The sequence below is a fragment of the Pollicipes pollicipes genome, unplaced genomic scaffold (assembly GCF_011947565.3).
Source record: "Pollicipes pollicipes isolate AB1234 unplaced genomic scaffold, Ppol_2.1 Scaffold_7261;HRSCAF=8764_pilon_pilon_pilon, whole genome shotgun sequence".
Lineage (NCBI taxonomy): Eukaryota > Metazoa > Arthropoda > Thecostraca > Pollicipedomorpha > Pollicipedidae > Pollicipes > Pollicipes pollicipes.
The window spans coordinates 37,168,877-37,191,570 of NW_023597054.1; the positions used below are offsets into that span (position 1 = coordinate 37,168,877).

Here is a 22,694-nt window from a genome sequence, read left to right on the forward strand (position 1 = left end):
TCCGAAAGGCTGGCTGTAGGCCACGTAAAAGATCCCGGCCCGTGGGACCGTGACCTGAAATGTAACAGGCTCCAATCGGGCCCTTGATCGGCGGAACCGGTTGCCCTCTAAGCTCTTCGGCCCTCCTCGATCACTGCCTATGGCCAACTCGGGGCCCCTGGCCAACTCAGGGACCCTGCAAGGCTCTGTGGGACCACGATTTATGCAAACAATTTGCTCCTGTTTGTCCCAGCTTAGGAAATGGATCATTGGGCTCATGCTGTCACGCAGCCGACTGTGCGTTGCTGGTGATACCTGACCGAAAAATAGGCCCGTATCGGCTTAATAGGCCCCTCTCCAGCGCGCAGGGCCCTCTGGCTGGCAATGGAGTGCCCGATCCTGTGGGCCGGATTCCCAAATGTGACCTCCGGCCGGTCTTTCGGGCCCTTAATGTGCCCCCTGTGCCCCCCCCCTGCCTGCGCTACTGGACCTAAATAACACGAAAACGAGCGCACCCTGGTGTTGAATGCTATACTCTTCACTCACACTCGAGGTAACCGCGTTGTCAAGCAAAAACTCATTTACAAAGCGAGAAATGTCAGCGAAACTGGCAGTACCCCGTAGTTCATTTATGGCGTTTCCACTACGCCCATGGTGTATTTTCAAGCAGCCGTGCTTGAATTGGTCAATATTTCAATATACGCGGCCCGCATCTTGTTTCCAAATTGCTGCAGACTTTTTGCTTAGAGACTTCTAGGGCTATTTCGTGGTAATGCCGGGCCAGCGAGCCATGGAGGTGTGGGGGGGAGGGGCGGGAGTGGTCAGGAGTGGCACTGAGCGCGGGCCCGGGGTCAGGGTCTTTGGAGCGGTGGAGTCGGGGGCGGAGGGGGTGCGGGGCGCGGGCGTAGCTACGTCCATACGCTGCATGTGGAATTAGTCCAGTTTTACTACGTGAGAGGATAATAGGAGAGGCAGGAAGCAGTCTCGTAACTCTGGTGGTGTGATTCTCTGAAATGGAGGGGGCTGAGTATGCGTCTGATATGCGGGAGGGCGAGGTGAGTCATTATTTTGGCTAGCGACAAGTTCTGTTGTGATAATGGTCGTTGTTGATTCTTCTTGCCCACCAAATGTTAAGTTTTGAGTCAGAATTTGATTTTCCTTGGGACTCTGACCCTGATCCTGACTTCCAACACCCTGAGGTCTTGTCCCAACAACTTAAGAGGATTTGGTGCCAAAATAAACTTTTTTACTAGAAAAATGAAACAATAGAATAAGTTACATGAAGGTTAGCTTGCCTGGTAACATTGTCAAACCTGTTGTACCTACCTTACTTTCAACCTTTTGGTGTGGGTTCAGGTGGGCTGAGTTCACCTGGGGAAGTCGGCTTTTTTTTACTTGGGTACCTGTATTGCCGACGGTGGGGAGAGAGCTACGCTGGCTGCAGGGTTCCTGTACTGCCATGATGGAGAAATGCTGTTAGGTATCAGCCGACGTGGTGACGTCACTGAAAATGGGTTTGCATCGATCGGGGTTCTTTTGGGCCGACTGAAGGCTACAAGGCATTTGCTAGCGATATGATGTCACTGGTATTCGACTGGATATGTGACGTCACTGGTTGTGAGGCTTTAGGGCTCTTTGGGTGCAATGAATGCCGTAAAGCATCACCTGACGATATGTCGTCGCTGGTATTCAATGAAACATCAGGCGCAACGGGCCTTATTCCATCTTTACCTTTCGTACCTGTCTGCTGCAAGCATTTGCGTGCCGAATAAAAGCTTGACCGAATCACCTGAATGTGTGACGTCACCAATCATCACTTGATACGAGTGCACTTAGGCCCCACGGCCGCGGTGTATCATGTTCCGTGAAATATCACCGGGTATCGTGACGTCAGTGATATTCGACCAAATATTGGTCGCAACAGGTCAAGGTTCATTTTTAGCTTCGTACCTGTCTACTGCAAGCACTGGCGTGATGAATAAAAGCTACCAAATCACGTGAGTGTGTGACGTCACTGGTCATGCATTTTTAATTGATCTTTGGGGGCCAACTGAGGGCCGTAAAGCATAACCTAATGATGTGACGTCACTGGCATTCGGACTGTGTGTGATGTCACTTGTGATCAGATTTTACGGCCTCTTTTGGGCCGACAGAAAGGTCATACGACGTTACTGAAGATGTGCCGTCACTGGTATCCGAATACAATTCAGGCGGCCATGGCCATGCTCCATCTTTACCTTTGGTACCTGTCCGTTGCAAGTATTTGAATGCTGAAGGAAGGGTTTGCCGAATTACCTGAGGTGTGTAACGTCACTAACCATTAATTTGTATAGACTGTTTTGAACCCACTGTAAGCCATACCACATCAGCTGACCATATGACGTCACCGGTTTCGTCTAGGTGTCATGCCAACAGGCCATGCTCTATCTTTGCCTTTCGTACCTGTTTACTGCAAGCATTCGCGTGCTATATCAAGGTGATGCTGAACCATCTGAGTGCGTGACGTCACTGGTCATGAGTTTATACAGGTTCACTTGGGCAGCCCAATGCAACAAAGCATCATATCCTGTAAAGCATCGCGGGATGATATGACGTCACTGGTATTCGACTCAACATCAGGCGCAACAGGCCATGTTCCATCTTTACCTTTCGTACCTGTCTACTGCAAGCATTCGCGTGTTATATCACGTCATTGGTTAAGAGTTCTTACGGGCTCTTTTCAACCCCCTATATGGTATAATGCTTCAGTTGACGATATGATGTCACTGGTGTTCGACTTAACATCAGGCACAACATGTCATTTTCCACCTTTGCGTTTCGCACCTGTTAAAGTATTGGCGAGCCTAATGATGGCTCTGCCAAATCACCTGAGTGCGTCATCATGAGTTTTTACAGGCTATTGTTGGCCGAGTGAAAGCCATTAGGCATCATCTAACGATATGTCGTCACTGGTAACCCACTAAGTGTGTGACGCCATTGGTCATGAGTTTTCCCGCGCCTTTTTGGGCCGACTTAAGGCCATTAGGCATCAGGTAACGATATGACGTCACTGGTATTCAATTAAGCATCAGATACAATATGTCATGTTTCATCTTTACCTTCCGCACCTATCTACTGCAAGTATTCGCGCGCCACATAAAGGCTCTGCCCAATCACCTGAGCGTGTGGTGTGACTGGTTATGAGTTTACGCGGGTTTACTCGGGCTGACTGAAGGACATCAAGCATCATCTGGCGATGTGACGTCACTGGTATTCAACTTAGCACCAGGCGCGACAGGCCATGTTCTTTACCTTTCCTACCTGTCTATTGTAAGCATTGACATGCTTAAGGAAAGCTCTGTGAAATCTCCTGAGTGTGTAATGCCACTGGTCATGAGTTCTTTACGGGCTGCTTTTTTGTACCTATAGGGTATGAGACATCAGTTGACGATATGACATCACTGGTATTTGACTTAATCTTAGGCGCAACAGGCCATGTTCCACCTTTGCCTTTCGCACCTCTATACTGCAAGTATTCGCGCGCTACATAAAGGCCCTGCCGAATCACCTGAGCATGTGGTGTAACTGGTCATGAGTTTACGCGGGCTTACTCGGGCTGACTGAAGGACATCAAGCATCACCTGACCATATGACGTCACTGATATTCGGGCTGTGGCCCAGACTTATGGCCGCTAGGCGGCGCCCTTGATTATTATTTAGCCATCAGGGCATTCCGGACCGTAGCTGCTCAGGGGCGCATCCTGTGATGTCGGGCGGAATAGCTTTGCATATACGTCGGTTTGTGGGCTGGGATCACCTTTGTTTTGTGTTTACTTTTGTTCAAAATTTTAGTCGTTGAAACAGCCCGTTGCGTTTGAAGTTGTTACTTAATGGTGCGCACAATAAAATTAGTGTGCTTAACTATGGTGCATCTCCCATCTCTGCTGCGGAACTCCGTAGCCGTAGGTGGCCAAGTGACCTCCTACCAACTGATGATCAGTGACGTCACATACTCAGGTGATTCGGCGGAGCCTTCATATAGCACGCGAATATTTGCAGCAGCCAGGTACGAAGGCAAATATGGAGCATGACCTGTTGCGCCTGATGTTTAGTCGAGCACCAGTAACGTCATGTCGTCAGCTGATGCATTTTAACCCAAAATGGGTTCAAAGGAGCCCGTAAAAAACTCGTGATCAGTGACGTCACACACTCAGGAGATTCGACGGAGCCTTCATTCAGCACGTCAATACCTTTAATAAACAAGTACAAAAGGTAAAGAAAGTACGTGGCATGTTGGACCTGATGTTAAGTCGAATAACAGTGACGACATATCATCCTGTGATGCTTCACGGGAGGTGTTGCTTTGTGGCCTTGGGCGGCCCAAGTGAATCCGTATGAACTCATGACCAGCGACGTCACCCACTCAGATGATTCGTCTGGAGTTTAGTCAATTACCAGTGACGTCATGTCGTCAGCTGATGCTTGATGTCCGTCAGTCAGCCCGAGTAAACCTGCACAAACTCATGGCCAGTTACACCACACGCTCAGGCGAATCGACAGAGCCTTTTTGTAGCGCACGAATACTTGCAGTAGGCAGGTGCGAAAGGTAAAGATGAAACATGGCTTATTGCAACTGATGTTAATTCGAATACAAGTGACGCCATAACGTTATCTGATGCCTAATGACCTGAACTCGGCCAAAAAAGGCCCGTAAAAGCTCATGACCAGTGACGTCACACACTCAGTGGATTACCAGTGACGTCATTTCGTTAGCTGATGCCTTATGGCTTTCGCTCAGCCAAAAATATTTGGTACAAATAATGACCAGTGACGTCGCACACTCAGGTGACTCGGCAGAGCCATCATTTAAACGCACCAATACTTTACAGGTACGAAAGGCAAAGATGGAACATGACCTGTTACGCCTCATGTTAAGTCGAACACCATTGACATCATGTCGCCAACTGATGCATTTTCCCCTATAGAGGGTTCCAAGGAGCCAGAAAAAACTCATAACCAGTAACGTTGCACACCCAGGAGACTCGATAGAGCCTTCATTCAGCACGTCAATACTTGTAATAGACGGGTACGAAAGGTAAAGATAGAACATGGCCTGTCGCGCCTGATGTTAAGTCGGACACCAGTGACGTCATATCATCAGCTGATGCATTATACCGTTTTGGGGTACAAAAGGTCCCGTAAAAAGCTCTTGACCAGTGACGTTACTTACTCAGGAGACTCGACAGAGCCTTCATTCAGCACGCCCATACTTCCAAGAGACAGGTACGAAAGGTAAAGATGGAACATGGCCTGTCGCGCCTGGAGTTTAGTCGAATACCAGTGACGTCATATCGTCAGCTGATGCTTGATGTCCTTCATTCAGCCAGAGTAAACCCGAGTTAACTCATAACTAGTTACACCACACGCTCAGGTAATTCGGCAGAGCCCCTGTGTCGCGCGAATACTTGCAGTAGATAGGTGCGAAAGGTACAGACGAAACATGGCTTAGATGGAGCATGGCCTGTTGCGCATGATGTCTAGTCGAAACCAAGTGACATCATATCGTCAGCTGATGCCTTGTGGCCTGTAGTAGGCTCAAAAGAGTGTGCAAATTAATGGTCAGTGACGTACACACTCAGGTAATTTGGCAGAGCCTTCCACGGCAATGCTTGCAATGGACAGGTACCAAAGATAAAGGTGGAACATGGTCTGTCGCGCCCGAAGTTCATTCGAATACCAGTGGCGTCACATCTTCAGTCATTGCCGTATGACCTTTCGTCGGCCCAAAAGAGGCCGTAAAACCTCATGACCAGCGACACGCACAGTCGAGTGCCAACGACGTCACATCGTTAGCTGATGCTTTATGGTCTTTAGTTGGCCGCACAAAAAATCCGCCAATACTTGCAGCAGACATGTACGAAAGGTATAAATGGAGCATGACCTGTTGCCTGAAGTTCAGCCAAATACCAGTGACGTCATATCGCCAGCTGATGCCTAACGGCATTTCGTCGGTCCTATAGGGTCCGTGGAAACCCACGGCCATTGACGTCTTACAGTCGTATAGCAGTGACGTCGCTAGCTGACACCTTGTGGTCTTCAGTTGGCCGAAAAGCACCGTTGGAACTCATGGCCAGTGATGTCACACACTCAGGTGGTTCGGCAGCTTTCATCCAGCACGCCAGTGCTTGCAGTAGCTAAGTACAAAGGTAAAAATGAAGCACGGCCTGTTGCGCCCAGTATTTATTCGAATACCAGTGACGTCACGCTATCCGGTGATACTTCGCGGACCACGACACACCGTGGTCGTGGGGCCTAAGTGCACTCGTATGAAGTGATGATTAGGGACGTCACACATTGGGGTAATTCGGTCAAACCTTTATGCGGCACGCAAATGCTTGCAGCAGACAGGTACGAAAAGTAAAGATGGAACGAGGCCGGCCGCGCCTGATGTTCAATCGAATACCAGTGACGACACATGGCCAGCTGATGCATTACGGCATTCAGTGGACCCAAAAGAGCCTTACACACTCACGACCAGTGACGTCACATACCCAGCCGAATACCAGTGACATCATATCACAAGCAAAAGCCTTATGGCTTTCAGTCGGCCCGAAAGAACCCCGATCCCGATCGATGCAAAACCATTTTCAGTGACGTCACAATGTTAGCTGATGCCTCACAGCTTTTGCCCCGCACGACAATACTCGAAACCCTGCAGCTGGCGTAGCTCTTCCCTCCGTCGGCCATCCAGGTACCCAAGTAAAAAATTACCGGGAAGTCATGGCATGTTATGTGTATTTCCATAGGTCTTGTCTGACCCTGAATCTGCAGTTGCTGATAAACCCAAGCCAATGGCTTTTGAAGAAAAAGATGCAGTGTACCTTGGTTTTGACTTCAGCACCCAACAGGTTAGTACCTTACTGCAAGAGTAAGAAGTTGGCTTTAAGCGACAGCATGCTGGAACCATTGCAGTGAATGCTAATTGATGCAATGCAGCTCATGATAAGGGATTGAGTGTGATAATTTCAGTCATTGGTTTTAATGGTGTGCATTTATATTTGAAATTGTATGTTTCAATCAAAATGCTGCCTGATTGTTAAGATAATGTGTTTCTAGCTAATGCCATCCTTTTGCACACTTCTTTGCACAATGTATTGGAGGAGATAAGAGGTGAATTGCATGGTGCTTGTTTTAGCTTTTTAGAAGCAATTTTTGGTACTAAAAGCTTTGTTTACAGGTCAAGGCCCTGGCTATTGACTGCAACTTGAAGGTGATATGTGAGGCATCTGTGCTATTTGATAGAGAACTTCCTGAATTCAGGTGAATGTTTGAAAAAGGCTGTGAAATGTGGTTACCAAGTGATAATTCAGTTAGGTTTTGCAGTATTTTTTAAAATATTTGTTCCAAATCATGAGTTGCATTGTGTCATTCTGAAAACCATCACACCAGGGTTGAAATGTAATATTTAGGTGCAAGGTTTTGCATTTGTTTTATTTTTTGGATAGCAGTGCAGTAAATAAAATTAATATCATCGCATCAATTGGTCACATCAAATCACAAGTAATCTAGTATGTGTGCTGTTGCCAAGAGGCTGTAAGCATCAGCAACAAATGCAAAATTTTAAGATAAATGTGTACATGGTTTAATAGAAAAGGAACTGAAGCAAAAAGCAGTCCTTAACCCAGGTACTCATTCCAACAGGGCCTCTTGTCATGTCACATCATACTGCATCACATCATGCCATGTCACCAGCTCATCTCTGCCCCATGTCCCTCCCATGCATCCAGGACCCATGGGGGAGTGAACCACGGCGCAGACTCACTGACAGCGACGGCACCGGCCATCATGTGGGTCAAGGCCCTTGACATGCTGATGGACAAGTTGCGGGTGAATGGTCTGGACTTCTCGCGGGTGGCCGCCCTCTCAGGTGCTGGGCAGGTCAGTCAGCCCAGCATCAGCTGTGTGATTTGGTCCACTGACTAGTGTTTGTAGGTCTGCATGGACCCTGCCAGCATAAAAGCTATCACTGACAATGTCATGTGACTTTTTCACTCAGGTGAAGCTATGGATACTTCCTTTTGCATCTGAAATCATTTATTGCATATTCAATAAGTTTTCAACCTTACATGTGAATGATATATAAGATGCTGCCAATTGTGTCAGGAGGAATGGTGATCTGACTTAGATTCTTTCCATGATATGCCTTTATAGAAAACCTTCTTCTGCATGTTAAATAAACCGAGCTTTAAACACAAAGCATCCTTATAGCTTGTTGATTATGGATAGTGGTAGGTGCTCTGTTCATACCTCCTGTCATGTGCAGTGGACCCTGTGCAGCTGGCAGTGGACGGATGCCATGCCAGCGCCGACTGTGGCCGCTGCCCCTGACCGCCCCCCTCCCCCCTCCCCCCTGCAGCAGCACGGCAGTGTGTTCTGGCGGACGGGCGCCGGCGCCACGCTGCGCGCGCTGCAGCCTGACCAGTTCCTGCACCAGCAACTGGAGTCGGCGTTCAGTGTGCGCAACTCGCCCGTCTGGATGGACTCGAGCACGGCGGAGCAGTGCCGCCGACTGGAGGAGTACGTCGGTGGACCGCAGGTACGAGCGCTGACCGAGTCCCGCACCGCACCGCACCGCACCGTACCGCACCGCACCGCACCGCACCGCACCGCACCGCACCGCACCGCACCGCACCGCACCGCACCGCACCGCACCGCACCGCACCGCACCGCACCGCACCGCACCGCACCGGCTCGAAGCGGGTAACGAGGGTACGGTGGAAATATGGCAACGAAAACGCGGACATGGTAGCAGCTGTCGCAGGACTGGGACCGGTAACGCGGTCGGATAAGTGCAAACGTGTCTTCGTGTACTGTGGAGAGGCACGCCGGTAGGGATGCCGGCCGGCCGGCGACCACCAGAGAATCTGCTTAACGGATGTAGCGATGAATGTGGGAGCAGAGCGTGATATCCTGTTCCTGTTTGCCTCTTCATAATTTAAGAAATTATTTGTGTGATTGCATTGTTCTGTGTCATTTTATTACCGTGGTTTTCCACTGTGTGGCGTGACCGTTGGGGGTAAGCACGGCGAGCTTCGCGTTCGTGGCGTTGCGTCCACTTAGACCGTATTCTGCCGGACAGAAACTGGCTGACATCACCGGCTCCCGGGCATACGAGCGGTTCACGGGCAACCAGATCTCTAAGCTGCACCAGGTCAACCCGGAGGCCTACAAGAACACGGAGGTGAGGTCGGCGTGGTGGGGCGGAGCGGACACCTTCGGACGAGCACACGTTCGGAGGTGTGGCTGGCCGGTTTGGCCGGGCTGCGCTCTCACTCCCCCGCGGGGAGGGGAGGATGCGGCCCGGGGAGGTGTGGTGGCAGCTGATAATACGCTGAGGTCCGGCCACCGTTTTGTTGTCGGCTCTGACGCAATTCGATGAAGGTGACGGTCGTTAGTTCGTTGTTATGCCTTGCGTGTATGCTGACCATGTGTTGATTACTCCAACATTCATGTGTTGCGTGACGTGTCGTTTGTCTGTATTTTGGAGTGCATGCGCGTACGGTCCAAGGCTTGGTCAGGCCTCTGTCGTGTCCTCCGGTCCGAGGCTTGGTCAGGCCTCTCTCGTGTCTGGTCCGAGGCTTGGTCGGGCCTCTCTCGTGTCCTCCGGTCCGAGGCTTCTCTTGTGTCGTACGGTCCGAGGCTTGGTCAGGCCCCTCTCGTGTCCTCCGGTCTGAGGCTTGGTCAGGCCTCTCTCGTGTCCTCCGGTCCTAGGCTTGGTCAGGCCTCTCTCGTGTCGTGCGGTCCGGGGCTTGGTAAGACCTCTCTCGTGTCCTCCGATCCGAGGCTTGGTCAGACCCCTCTCGCGTCGTCCGGTCCGAGGCTTGGTCAGACCTCTCTCGTGTCGTCCGGTCCGAGGCTGGGCCAGGCCTCTCTCGTGTCGTCCGGTCCGAGGCTGGGCCAGGCCTCTCTCGTGTCGTACGGTCCGAGGCTTGGTCAGGCCTCTCTCGTGTCGTCCAGTCCGAGGGTTGGTCAGGCTTCTCTTGTGTCGTACGGTCCGAGGCTTGGTCAGGCCTCTCTCGTGTCGTCCGGTCCGAGGCTTGGTCAGACCTCTCTCGTGTCGTCCGGTCCGAGGCTTGGTCAGGCCTCTCTCGTGTCGTCTGGTCCGAGGCTTGGTCAGACCCCTCTCGCGTCGTACCGTCCGAGGCTGGGCCAGGCCTCTCTCGTGTCGTCTGGTCCGAGGCTTGGTCAGGCCTCTCTCGTGTCGTCCGGTCCGAGGCTTGGTCAGACCCCTCTCGCGTCGTACCGTCCGAGGCTGGGCCAGGCCTCTCTCGTGTCGTCTGGTCCGAGGCTTGGTCAGACCCCTCTCGCGTCGTACCGTCCGAGGCTGGGCCAGGCCTCTCTCGTGTCGGCCGACGTGACAGTGGAGCCGCCTGCGTTTCAGCGTATCTCGCTGGTGAGCAGTTTCGGCGCCTCACTGTTCCTCTGTGAGTACGCGGGCATCGACCTGTCGGATGGCTCCGGCATGAATCTGCTCGACATCCGAAAACACGACTGGGACCAGCACTGCCTGGATGTAAGTAATGTTCTCATGCACTCTCCATTTGTCGCCGGCATGGATTTACTCCGTATTGCCTGTTTGGCTATCCTCAGATTGACTATCGCGCGGCTCCTTACTGCAATGTATCACATACTTAAAACGTTATCCGTACATGGACTTTCATTGCGTTGTTCCTTGCTGCAATGTACCGCGTACTGATAACGCAAAGCTGCGTTCTTAGATGTGTGTTAATGGTATGCATGCCTCCCATTTGGCCATGCAGTGACTTCAGTGTGTGGTATGGCATTTCACTGTGGGGATGTCGTGAGCGCAATCCATGTCTGACATCTGCCTGCTGGTCGTGTGTCAGCCGCGCCTGACCTCCGCGTGCGTGCGCCCGCCCCGGCAGGCGTGCGCGCCGGGCCTGCGCTCGCGCCTGGGCGCGCCGCTGGCGTCGGCCGCCCGCTGGCTGGGCGCCGTCGGCCCGTTCTGGGTGGAGCGGTACGGCCTGGAGCCCGAGTGCGGCGTGGTGGGCTTCACTGGCGACAATCCGGCCTCGCTGGCCGGCCTGCGGCTGCGGCCCGGCGACCTGGCGCTCAGTCTGGGCACCTCCGACACGGTGTTCGCGTGCCTGGAGCGGCCGCAGCCCGCCCTCCAGGGCCACATCTTCGTCAGCCCCGCCAGCGCCGACCGCTACATGGCGCTCATTTGGTGAGTGCCGGCCGGTGCAGCCGCCGCCGTCAGCGGGCCGACCGCTCGGAGCGCAGCTGCTCGGCTGGCGATGCCAGCTGGCGCCTCCCGGCTCCCATGGACCGCTCGGAGCGAGCCGCTCGGCTGGCGATGCCAGCTGGCGCCTCCCGGCTCCCATGGACCGCTCGGAGCGCAACTGCTCGGCTGGCGATGCCAGCTGGCGCCTCCCGGCTCCCATGGACCGCTCGGAGCGCAGCTGCTCGGCTGGCGATGCCAGCTGGCGCCTCCCGGCTCCCATGGACCGCTCGGAGCGCAGCTGCTCGGCTGGCGCCTCCCGGCTCCCATGCTTCTGGGGTCGCTCGAAGTATCGCTTTGATCTGCTGGTCCGGTGGGCTCTGCGGTCGGTCGAGCTCCGTTGTAGATCATAAGAAGGCGGTCGTCGGTTTGGGATCACTATAAGCCTGTATCGTGTTGTGTTTAATTATTGACGATAAAGATATGCCGATCAGTAGCGTGTTTCTCATTGACACGTGCTTCCTGTCGGCTTTAGGTTCGATGACCAACGGTTCTCGCGCGTGCCGTTGTAAGCTGCACATGTTTTCAACAAAGTACATCAGTTTCATGACTGAAAAATCAGGGCGTTGTTGGCAATAGCTTCGGCTGAACTTGTCTCGATCGTGGCTGTTTTGTGCCATTAAAGAGAAGCTGCAACTGCTCCGTCACTTTTGATGCAGAGGTGGTGGCTGCTGGCCTTGACCGCTCTTTTGTATCACATGCTAATTCTTTCGCACACCCGTTACCTGCACTGTTCAGCTGTGGTGCCGGTTGTGGCCACGCGTCCGTGATCCCTGTCTGGGCTGTGTTCCAGTTTCAAGAACGGTTCGCTGACACGGGAGAAGTACCGAGACCTGTGTGCGGACGGCTCGTGGGACACCTTCAACCAACTGCTGGCCACCGCGCCGTCGGGGAACCTCGGCAACCTGGGTCAGTGGCGCACGCGCGGCCAGCACGTCTGGCGGTGTGGCAGTGTCGCTCGGTGGCGGGCCTGTCTGTCCTGTCCGTTCGGCAGCCGGCCTGTTTTTCCTGTCCACCTGGTGTCCTCTCCTGTCTGTCCTGTCCGCTCGGTGTCCTCTCCTGTCCGTCCTGTCCGCTCGGTGTCCTCTCCTGTCTGTCCTGCCCGCTCGGTAGCCAGCCTGTCTGTCCTGTCCGCTCGGTGGTCCGGCCTTTGTCTGTGCAGCGGCGGATCAGCCCCGCCAGGCGTGTCTCAGTCCTGCGGGCTCCCTGACTGCCACAAGGTCTCTAGCGCCCCTCGTGCCGTGCCGCGCGGGCTCGGCCGGTTCCCAGCGGCGCCGTTACCTGCCGCCCCGGCCCTACCGGCAGGCATCTACTGGGGCGAGCAGGAGATCTCGCCGCGCGGCGTCGGCACACACCGGCGGGACCCCGAGGGCCGGCCCGTTGAGGCGTTCGACAAGCACACCGAACTGCGCGCCGTGGTCGAGGGTCAGCTGCTGGCCAAGCGCGCCCACGCCGAGAGGCTCGGCTTCGAGATTGGTACGTGTCGCGGCGCCGGGGCTGGCTCTGCCCGGCCGGCCGACCGGTCGCTGACGGCCAGCTGATCGACGTTGTTACGCACGCATCGCGGCTGTGTCACCGGTCCAGCGCTGGGCCGTCGGTCTGCTTGTGACGGATGTGCCGACGGTCCGTGCTGGGCCGCCAGGCCGCTTGTGACGGCTGTGCTGACGATCCTGTGCGAGCCACCAGGCTGCCTGTGTCGGCTGTGCTGGCAGTCCTTTGCTGGGCGCCAGGCCGCTTGTGACGGTTGTGCCGACGGTCCATTGCTGGACGTCAGGCTGCTTGTGACGGTTGTGCGGACGGTCCATTGCTGGGTGTCAGGCTGCTTGTGACGGATGTGCCGACGCCGGACTCGGTTGTGCCCCTGCGCTGGTGTTTGTCCCAGCAAGGCCGAGACAAACGTTTCACCGACACCAGCCGCACTTCGGACGGACCGTCAGGGGTGCGGCTGGTGTCGGTGAGACAGGTGATCCTCGTGCACGGTGGTGCCTATGTCTGGCGGTGGTGTTGCAGGGCCGGAGACCCGTGTGCTGGCGACAGGAGGAGCGTCCAAGAACCTCGCCCTCCTGCAGATAGCGGCGGACGTCTTCAACTCGTCGGTGTACACCCACGTAAGGAAAGCTCAAGCTGCGCTTGTTCCTGTTCTTGCGTGGATCTTTCTCGCTCATTTTATGTATGTAAGATAAATAATGAAAAAACAGGAGCTGTGTTTGCACATTTGCAGCATATGTGTCGTCAGGATGATACGGCCCACTTCACATCGTAAAGTTTGTACTGTTCTTGCACCAGCTTGAATGACACCAAAATGAGGGGACGTTTTGTAGTAAAGCTCTGTTTTACCATGAGCTGTGTCAGGTCCGGTCATCTCCCGGTGCATCCCACCATGGAGGAGACTTGTATTGTGGCCGGCGCCGCCGAAGCCCCGTGTTACCATGAGCTGTGTCAGGTCCGGTCATCTCCCGGTGCATCCCACCATGGAGGAGACTTGTATTGTGGCCGGCGCCGCCGAAGCTCTGTGTTACCATGAGCTGTGTCAGGTCCGGTCATCTCCCGGTGCATCCCACCTTGGAGGAGACTTGTATTGTGGCTGGCACCGCCGAAGCCCCGTGTTACCATGAGCTGTGTCAGGTCCGGTCATCTCCCGGTGCATCCCACCATGGAGGAGACTTTTATTGTGGCTGGCACCGCCGTCTGTCCCGCCTTCTTATTTTAAATGTCCATTTATGTTTGGGATTGTGCAATATACATAATATCAAGGGCACTGTATTTATCGATCTACGTTTAATCTGCACGCTCCGTTGTATTCCATGGCTCGTTTTTTTTCTGGCTGCGTGTTTTGCATTCAGTGTGGGATGGTTTGGCGGTTGACTTCACAAAGTCACAAGTGATGGACGAGTCACTCAAAAATTCAAGTATTGTGTCTCCTCTGTGGCCGTAGATAACTTGGCCAGAATGGGATCATCAAGTATCACGGATCACTGGGTTATCAGTGTAGTCGACTGGTTGTGAAATGTAGGGCTAGGTCATGTGCAGGGATGAAATTTTTAGTATGTAAAGTGCGTTAACTTTAGACCTACGCTGTCATCCATCCTGTGTGTTTCGTTTTCTTATCGGTGGATAAAATAATCTCTTTGTAAATATCTCGTCCTTCTTTTGTTAGTGTTCATCCATGTCGCCGTGGACGCTACAACCTTTCGAGCAGTTTATTTTTCCAGGAGTTATTTAAAACTCGCCTGTCCTGCACGGCTGGGTTTGTTGCCACGATCCCTCGTCTGACGCCCGCGCTGTTTGCTGGGTGCTTGTGTTGCTCGTGCCCTGGCTGTCGCCGCCCTCTCTGAACCGGGCCAGAGATTGTCTGAGCGCCAGAACGGCGGCGACTCCCCGCGTCACGTGTTCGATAGCCCCCGTCCAACGTACGTCATGGCTCCCAACGTACATCATTATTCCCCACGTCACGTCACGACTTCCGAGCCACGCCATCACTCCCACGGCGCGTCATGACTCCCAACGTACATCATTACTCTGCACGTCACGTCACGACTCCCCAGTCACGTCACGACTTCGCGTCACGTCACGACTCCCCAGTCATGTCGACTCCCCAGTCACGTCTCGACTCCGCATCACGTCACGACCCCACGTCCATCATGACTCCACGTCACGGCTCCCAACGTCGTGTCACTACTCCAAACGTCATGACACGACTCCCAACGTCACGGTATGACTCTACACGTCGTTTCATGGCTCCTAATTCATGACATGACTTCCTCACTTCACGCCACGACTCTCGCGTTCACAACTCCCTGACGTCACGTCACGACCCCCTCACGTCACGGCACGACCCCCTCACGTCACGGCACGACCCCTCACGTCACGGCACGATCCCCTCACGTCACGGCACGATCCCCTCACGTCACGGCACGACCCCCTCACGTCACGGCACGACCCCCTCACGTCACGGCACGACCCCCTCACGTCACGGCACGACCCCCTCACGTCGCGTCACAGCCCCTCACGTCACGGCACGACCCCCTCACGTCACGGCACGACCCCCTCACGTCGCGTCACAGCCCCTCACGTCACGGCACAACCCCCTCACGTCACGGCACGACCCCCTCACGTCACGGCACGACCCCCTCACGTCACGGCACGACCCCCTCACGTCGCGTCACAGCCCCTCACGTCACGGCACGACCCCTCACGTCACGTCACAACCCCTCACGTCACGTCACAACCCGCTCACGTCACGTCACAATTTGCGCGCCACGTCACGCCACGTCTCCCTCACGTCACTTCACGACTCCTTCATGTCACACTCCTCCCTCCCGCCTGCCATGCATGTCATGGACCCCTCACGTCACTTGATGCCGTGTGCCGTCTGCCCCGGCAGGACGTGGCCAACTCGGCCTGCCTGGGCGCCGCTTACCTGGCGAGGCTCGGCCGCGCTCGCCAGGCGGCCGGCGACACCTCGTTCGAGGCGGTGACGGCCGCCGCCGAACCCTTCCAGTTGGCCTGCCGGCCACGGCCCGACGCCCAACAGGTGCGTGCGTACGCGTGTGCGTGCTTGTATGCGTGCATGCATGCGTGCATGTGCTGAGGGGAAGTCTGCAGCGTATGCTGGCTCCGCGTACTTTGTTTCCAATAGCGGTAGGCTGCGGTCTTGAAACGAGGATTTTTTAGGCAATTAGTGCTGGTGAAAGAATGCAGTCTCTTAGTGCTGTGGGATGGTGCCCATCTGCTTGCAAACGCACGGAGTGACCTCGGGTGTTACTCTAAGCCCGCAATCCAAGACAAGACCAGAAGCAGCTGGTCATCCCGTTCCAGCGCCTGACAGCACTGTAACGTCAACCGTGGACGCTTACCTAGTGTTATCACCCGATCGTTCGGCTTACTGAAGGCCCCGTCCACCGGCAGACGTTGGTTCATGTGCTTGGTGGTTGCTCCTAATAGCTGTAAGGTTAGAATTACAGCTCGTTATTTTAGTTTTCACTGCCACGGGTAGCATACGGTACCTCCTGGAGATGCCATCTTTGAGATGGCGTCCGAGGTGAAATCTCTGATGGCATCGGAGGTGACACACGCCACCTCCCCATGACATGACCCGAGAACGCATGGCATGGCATCTCTCATGGCATTGCAGGTGACATATGCTACCTCACCATGACATTTGTCATGATATCGAAGGTGACGTATGCTACCTCACCATGACATCTCCGATGACATTAGAGGCGGCATATGCCACCTCACCATGACACCTCTGATGACATCGGAGATGACATATGCCACCTCACCATGACATCTCTGATGGCACCAGAGGTGACATAAATCCCCTCATCATGCGCGCCTAGGACTCTGTGGTGCTGAGAAACTGACGTGGCGAGCTGCGATTCTGACGCCGCTGGCACGTGTGACTGACGTCCCGAGAACGCTCGCCTCGAAGCCCGCACACGAGGCGGGCCGTGCTCGCCGCCGCCTGAGCTCGGTCCCGTGTGCCGCAGGTGTACGCGCCGCTGCTGGAGCGGTACGCCGCGCTCGAGGCGGAGGTGGCCGGCGCCCAGTGACGCGCCGGAGGACACCGTTGCGGCGGCGCCGCGGGGGTCTCTGCCCGGCGCGAGCGGGCTAGTGGGAGGGTCCTAGTGTGGGTATACGCGCCCGGACTTGGCGTCCGGGCCTTGGGTAGCTTACGAGAACGATTCGGTTCTAGCTGCGTTTGTCCGTGACCTGCGAGTTGCGGGGTGCGTGTGCGGCGCGGGAGATGCGGGTCGGCGCCGGCTTTTGCGCCGTGTCTGTGCTGTGGCGGGCCTGCGGCGTCAATGTCCCGCCTTCGCTGTCAGCTGCGCGTGTCGTGGCGGCGTGTCCGCCCGCGAGCCGTCGGCCAGTGCCTTCTGTCGCTTGCCCCTGTGTCGCGTCTGCCCCTCACTCGTCTCGGCACTGGGAGTGGCTTCTAGCGCGCGCGTGCCAGTGACCCGTGGGTGGCCAGTTGAAGCAGGTGGCGCTCGGTGACCCGCGGGTGACCAGTTGGGACAGGGGCGGTCTGCGTAAGGTGGGTGTTGCCGCCGATTCCGTCGTCATTTTCGAGCTTCTGTGACGTTGCATTCCGAACTGGTTCCTTCTGCGGCGTGGCAGCTGTTTTTGGCGCTGCCAACGTTCGCGTTGTTGATGGGTTTTCTACTTCCATGTATACGAGCGACTGCCAGTATTGGAACGTTGATGTTATGAAATATGTTTATTTTCCGGAGGAGAGGATTAATTTTAACCGCTTGATATTTACAATGACATGCAGATTTATGACTGTTGTTTCCCATTTGTTGGTCCGCACAGCCATGGTTTGCGTCAGGGCCTTGGCCGGGTCAAGGTATGTGACCACCTGCTGTGTCTTACGGAAGCATTAATCAAACGATGTTTGGGATTTGTTGTGGTTGGGGTCGCTTATGAACGCTTTTTGGCGCATGTTACGTCGCTGTGGCTCTGTGAACCACAAGTGATTATTTGGGGTGAAGGGACTGTGTCTATAATCACCCACTCAGCGATTGTCTACTCTCGTCACGGGTTTGCTTTGGACAGTAACCGCTCACCGGCCAGCTCGCACAGCTGACGCTCACGCTTACTGTAGCCTTGCTGACAATACAACGATAGATGGATCCCATTGTGTGCATTGTGGCGCCGATTCAGTCGTGCGGAACCAAAATTGCCGCGGCGTTCTTTAACGGCGTATTCGAGGCAACGCGTATTTTCCCTCGGCTCAGTATGTTTTGTGGTAGCGATGCAAGCTTCTGCTAGTACACCGGCCGTGAGCGTTCGCGGTCCTTGGCCGGGCTGCCGCCTTCCAGCCGAACCCCTGCACTGCTGACCGGCCGGGTGGACATGGGTCGGGGCGGACAGAGCGGTCCGGGCCTGCCTCCTGGGACCCCTGCACTGCTGGCCGGCCGGGTAGACATGGGTCGGGGCGGACCGAGCGGTCCGGGCCTGCCCCCTGAGACCCCTGCACTGCTGACCGGCCGGGGGCGGACCGAGCGGTTCGGGCCTGCCTCCTGGGACGTTTTGGCAAGAAGCCATCGGCGTTGGGCTGGCTGCGGCCACGGTGGAGTTCGCAGCTCTGGCCGGGAGATCTGGCTGCAGTCGAAAGCTCGCCTCGGCGAAGCCGCCTCCCCGTCGGCGGTCGTGTTGTTGCGTTTTCTCAGTTAGCAGGCTTTGCCAAGGAAACGAGGCCTGGTATGCTCAGTTTATGACTGAATCGCGAGCAGCCCTTCGCTGGTGCAACAACGCCTGCGGTGTGGACACGTGGAAGTTGTATCGAGTCTCAAACGTTCGAAGTTATATTTCTCTGAGAATAGCAGTACTGCATCGCCCTGTCATGCGACCGACTGAGAAAAGGAGACTAATCCCGTGTGCTCAGTGTATTGCGTTGAAACGAGAGCAGCTCATCACGGACGCAACGACGCTCGTGACGAGGACGTGAGGTAATTGTACCGGGTTTCAAACACAACATAATACTACTAAGTAAAAATGGTGAGGAATGGACAACATAAAACGTGGTGATGCGTGGTTCGGCCGAAATCTTGGCCACAGGTGGTCCACACTGATGGTTTCATCAAAACAAGTAACACCTCGACGTGCTCAACATTTGCTTGCGAAGAAAAAGTAGCACATTGTGAGACAAGATGCGAAGGGTCGGCACGGCGAGAGGAAGCAGAACGACATGAGATCAGACGAGAGAGGCGGCGCAGCGAGTGAAGCAGGCGACAGATGAGGTGCCGACGGGGCTGGCTGGCGTCGGTGGAGGCCCACGAGAGAGCAGCAGCGGCGGCGAAACTGGAGACGGTCGGCCGAGGGGAGACGAAGACTGAGAGGGGCGGAGGGTGGCTGCCGGGCCGGGGCGCGCCGCCGGACCACGGCCGCTCTAGCCCGTCATCATGGCCATGAACTCTGCGGAGCAGGGCGACACGCACCGTCAAGCCCACGCACGCACGTCCGGCCGGGCGGCTCTGACACGCCACGGCACGGCGCTTCCGGCTCTGAGCTCCGGCAAAAGCATTATACTAATTTGAAGAGCCTTTCGTTGATGTGTCTGCTTTGAATGACGAAGTTCAATAGACCTAGCTTGGCCGTCGGCGTTGTCTTGGCGTTTTGCAATAAAAATGTTAACTACCGTTCAGCGATGGTATCACACACCATGAGTATCGCGCTTCTTTGAGGGCCCTTTTAGCACACAGAAGGTCTACTTCGTCACACAAAAGTCCCCCGTCCCGGGTCACGTTCCAGGAGGCCGGGACCTACTCGTATGTACGCCACTCACTAACCACGCAACAATCAGCACAGTCCAGCAAGGGGACGCACATTGCCGCAAGCAGTCTCAGCTACAGCCCGCGTCAAGTCCGAAAGCTCGCATCACTCCCAGTCCCCGCCTGACGGCTGCGTGGTGAAGCTGTAAGCGTCTTCAGTGCAGACAGGGGAGAACGCCACCAGCGGCGAAGCAAGCGTGCCGTCTCAGCTGTGCCGCGGGGTGTGACGTGTGCGAGTTATCACGAGGTTGGGGGACAGAGCCGCAGCGCCATAGCCGGGACCGCGGCAAGGTTCCGAGTTCACTGAGTTCCGAGTGCCGCTCGCTGAGCAACGACAAAATGCAGTTCACCATGGCCGACCCCCTGGCAGACCCAGCGCAGTGGCGTGCTTCGGCACGTGCTAGCGTGTGCATTCGTGCTCTGTGTACTGTGAGGCTTTCATTTCAACTAAGCAAACACGTGACCCCGGACGTAGGGCCCATCCAATCAACCCAGACTATGGACAGCACCGGACCGGCCAGTGGATAACGCTGGTCGCGCCGTACCTTTGGAGTGGCAGAATAATCTGCGCTGCGACAAGGGGGTCCAGCAAAGTTGTGACAACCGACACCACACCCAGAAATGCGACGTCACATCATGCTAACATATTGCCTGCTTATACACGACTGCAGGAGTCACCGAGCAGCAGCTGCTACGCTAAGCTAGTGGTTCCCTTCGCCACCATTGTTACCGTCATCTAAATGCACTTCGCCGGCCCCGCTCTAGCCGGTCATCATTTCCAGGAATTCTGCAGAACAGAAAAGCACACGCATGGCGATAAAACAAGCACATCGGAGCAGCAGTATACGTTAGAAGGTCGGGTTGGCATTATGAAAGGCGAGGCAAATAAACGGGTGTTAAAGCAAACGCATACAGCACCCAAGCGCAAATAAATCGTCAAGATAGCTCGGCGGCCGCTACAGTGGTAATCGGTAACACCGTTCACAGCCTGCACCTGAAATAGATGTTATATTTGGCGGAAGTGTTAACGATAGCATGAGCGCCTTCGGATAATGAGAAAATATTAAAAGAAGCATTTTCCTGCGCATTTGGCCAATTGCTGCACCGCTAAGAACCTGTCTGAATAAATGACGGTAAAATAAGCTAGCGTCTGATGAAAACGGCTACAACTTCATGGATAACGAAATTCCTTTCTGGGTACCTCATTCCGGTCCAACCTTGACAACAACGTCCTCTTCTTCCCCAGCTGTCTGGACGAAGCCTTTCGATTTTGAAAGTGAGTTCCGACTGAATCCTTCAATGGGTTCGTCTCATACGCCAACATTTCCGAAAACGTTTACTGGCGCCTAAATGAGCCAGCCACCCGCGCTCACCACTCCAGGCCCGTGGACGCGTTCAGGCGCGCCTGGAAGACCATCACTCTGCCGGCTGACGGTGGCTGGAGCGTGTCCCGATCACCCGCGCCGCCGTCTGGCACTCTGGCACTCCGCCTACCCGCGTTTCCGTCTGGTACGCTGGCACTCCGACCAGCCGCGGCACCGTCTGGCACTCGTACCCCGCGCTCATTGTACGGGGAGGTGTCCCAGCCCCTCCCCTTCCGGGCCCTCCCCCTTCCGGGAAGTGGACCGACCGTGTCCCCACCCATGACGTGGCCCGAGCCCCGCCGTTGACCTACCGTCGAAGTCGACGGTGCCCGAGCCGTCCTCGTCGATCTCGTCGATGATGCCGAGCAGCTCCTCCTCCGTCAGCCGCTGGTCCAGCTCGTGCAGGATCTCCTTCAGCGTCTGGGTGGTGATGTAGCCGTTGCCTGCCGGACCGGCGACCAAGGTTTAGAACAGCCCCTGTACCAATAGTCTCAGTGCGGGATGCACGGGGAACGCAACATTACCGGGCTTTCACCTGGCCACGACTATTCAACAACAAGCTTTGTGTTCAAGACTGTTCATTGTCGGCACTAGGAAATCCGCAGGACTTTGTCCATTCAGCACAGTGCCTTACCTTCCTTGTCGTAAAGACGGAAGGCTTCCTTTAATTCCTTAAGCATTGCTTCTTCATCCTCCTCTATAAGGAACTTGGCCGATAGCTGTAAGAACTCTGGGAACTCAATCTGTCCGGAGCCTGCAACACGAGCAGCGTCATGGTAAGGGTTGTGCCCATAGAGCATTCAGTTGTATGCCATTCCTGCGCGCGTCGCCTTTGTGCGCCCTGTGCAAACATGTCAGGTGTATGCTATGAACCAGGACATGAAAGCGCAAATCATGGCTCCCGACAAGACAGCTGAACTATTTGAGACGTTGCAAGCGTATCCGTGATACGCCATATGTGGCATGTTTCCAAATGCATTATCAAGAGATTTGTTAATTTTCCTCTCCATACCGTCCTCGTCGATTTCCTCGATGATGGCCTTCAGTGAGGTGGAGGAGACCTTGATACCCATCATGCGGAGGATGTCGCTGACCGTGTCGGGCGAGATGTAGCCCTTCTTGTCCTTGTCGAAGCCATCGAATGCTCTCCTGAGCACAACGATCTGCTCCATATCCAGACCCGTGCTTTCCTGCAGCAAACTCGAGTCAAGAGTGCAGGTGATCATCGCTCATGATAACACGTGCTCTAGCAGCTTCCGGTGTCAGGTCCCGGGTGGGTACGGAGCCGCAAGAAACGACGCTCTTCGTCCAGTCGTCTGCTGCGGCACAGCGCCGGGCCCCTTTGGTACCGTCTAAGCACAGATCTCCGACTATCCCTCGGCCTGCTCGTGGGACGGGCATCTGCGAATCGGAACACCTCTCTCGCCCCGGTTCGTGCCACCCCTCGCGCCCGGCCAGCGAGGGCGCCGGCTGTAGTCACGGGCACCACTCACCGCGTACTGCTCGTCATCGGCCATGGCTGCGGTGCGGTCGGGGTGGCGGCGGGCTCGGCGGGCTCGGCGGGCGGCGGGCGACTGCGCTGACCCGACGCGACGACGACGCCGGCCGGCCGGCGACAAGCGGTGCGCTATTTCTGGCGCCGCGGCCAGCCCAGACTGTCGCGGCGATTCCAGTCGCTTACTCGCCGGCCGACGCGAAACGGGACACCCGTTGGCGCGCGCGGCGGCGACGCCCCGCAGCCCCCGGTGCGCCGCCGGCCGCGCCAGATTATTTTTATGTCAAACGGGCGGGAGT

General features: G+C 55.5%; 2 protein-coding genes across 3 annotated transcripts; one reads left to right on the plus strand and one right to left on the minus strand.

Moving 5' to 3' along the window:
* The first annotated feature begins 860 nt into the window (after positions 1 to 860).
* Positions 861 to 16,815, plus strand: LOC119111375 (xylulose kinase). Its single transcript, XM_037235188.1, has 13 exons — positions 861 to 1,034; positions 6,765 to 6,866; positions 7,196 to 7,278; positions 7,746 to 7,896; positions 8,375 to 8,554; positions 9,098 to 9,199; positions 10,400 to 10,531; positions 10,905 to 11,206; positions 12,054 to 12,169; positions 12,566 to 12,736; positions 13,271 to 13,368; positions 15,645 to 15,794; positions 16,774 to 16,815. The coding sequence occupies exons 1-13, from the start codon at positions 993 to 995 to the stop codon at positions 16,813 to 16,815; spliced, it is 1,671 nt and encodes a 556-aa protein (XP_037091083.1). The 5' UTR covers positions 861 to 992.
* Positions 16,816 to 18,633: 1,818 nt separating this feature from the next.
* LOC119113006 (troponin C) lies at positions 18,634 to 22,478 on the minus strand. 2 transcript variants are annotated; one of them, XM_037237317.1, is made up of 6 exons: positions 22,394 to 22,478; positions 21,913 to 22,090; positions 21,535 to 21,654; positions 21,212 to 21,343; positions 20,267 to 20,323; positions 18,634 to 19,180 (listed from the first exon to the last, which is right to left on the minus strand). In XM_037237317.1, the coding sequence occupies exons 1-5, from the start codon at positions 22,415 to 22,417 to the stop codon at positions 20,298 to 20,300; spliced, it is 480 nt and encodes a 159-aa protein (XP_037093212.1). In that variant the 5' UTR covers positions 22,418 to 22,478; the 3' UTR covers positions 18,634 to 19,180; positions 20,267 to 20,297. The 2 variants fall into 2 exon arrangements, with proteins under 2 accessions (XP_037093212.1, XP_037093213.1); XM_037237318.1 differs by lacking the exon at positions 20,267 to 20,323.
* Between the last annotated feature and the right edge of the window lie 216 nt (positions 22,479 to 22,694).

Excerpts from the sequence above, each read along its gene's own strand:
- LOC119113006 (XM_037237318.1), bottom strand. The coding sequence starts at position 22,417 with ATGGCCGATGACGAGCAGTACGCG. Across the intron at positions 21,344-21,534 it reads CCGTCTTTACGACAAGGAAG|GCAACGGCTACATCACCACC; the intron begins GTAAGGCACTGT and ends CCGGTCCGGCAG. Across the intron at positions 19,181-21,211 it reads GGGCACCGTCGACTTCGACG|AGTTCATGGCCATGATGACG; the intron begins GTAGGTCAACGG and ends CCTGCTCCGCAG.
- LOC119111375 (XM_037235188.1), top strand. The coding sequence starts at position 993 with ATGGAGGGGGCTGAGTATGCGTCTGATATGCGGGAGGGCGAG. Across the intron at positions 7,279-7,745 it reads AGAGAACTTCCTGAATTCAG|GACCCATGGGGGAGTGAACC; the intron begins GTGAATGTTTGA and ends CCATGCATCCAG. Across the intron at positions 12,737-13,270 it reads GAGGCTCGGCTTCGAGATTG|GGCCGGAGACCCGTGTGCTG; the intron begins GTACGTGTCGCG and ends GTGGTGTTGCAG.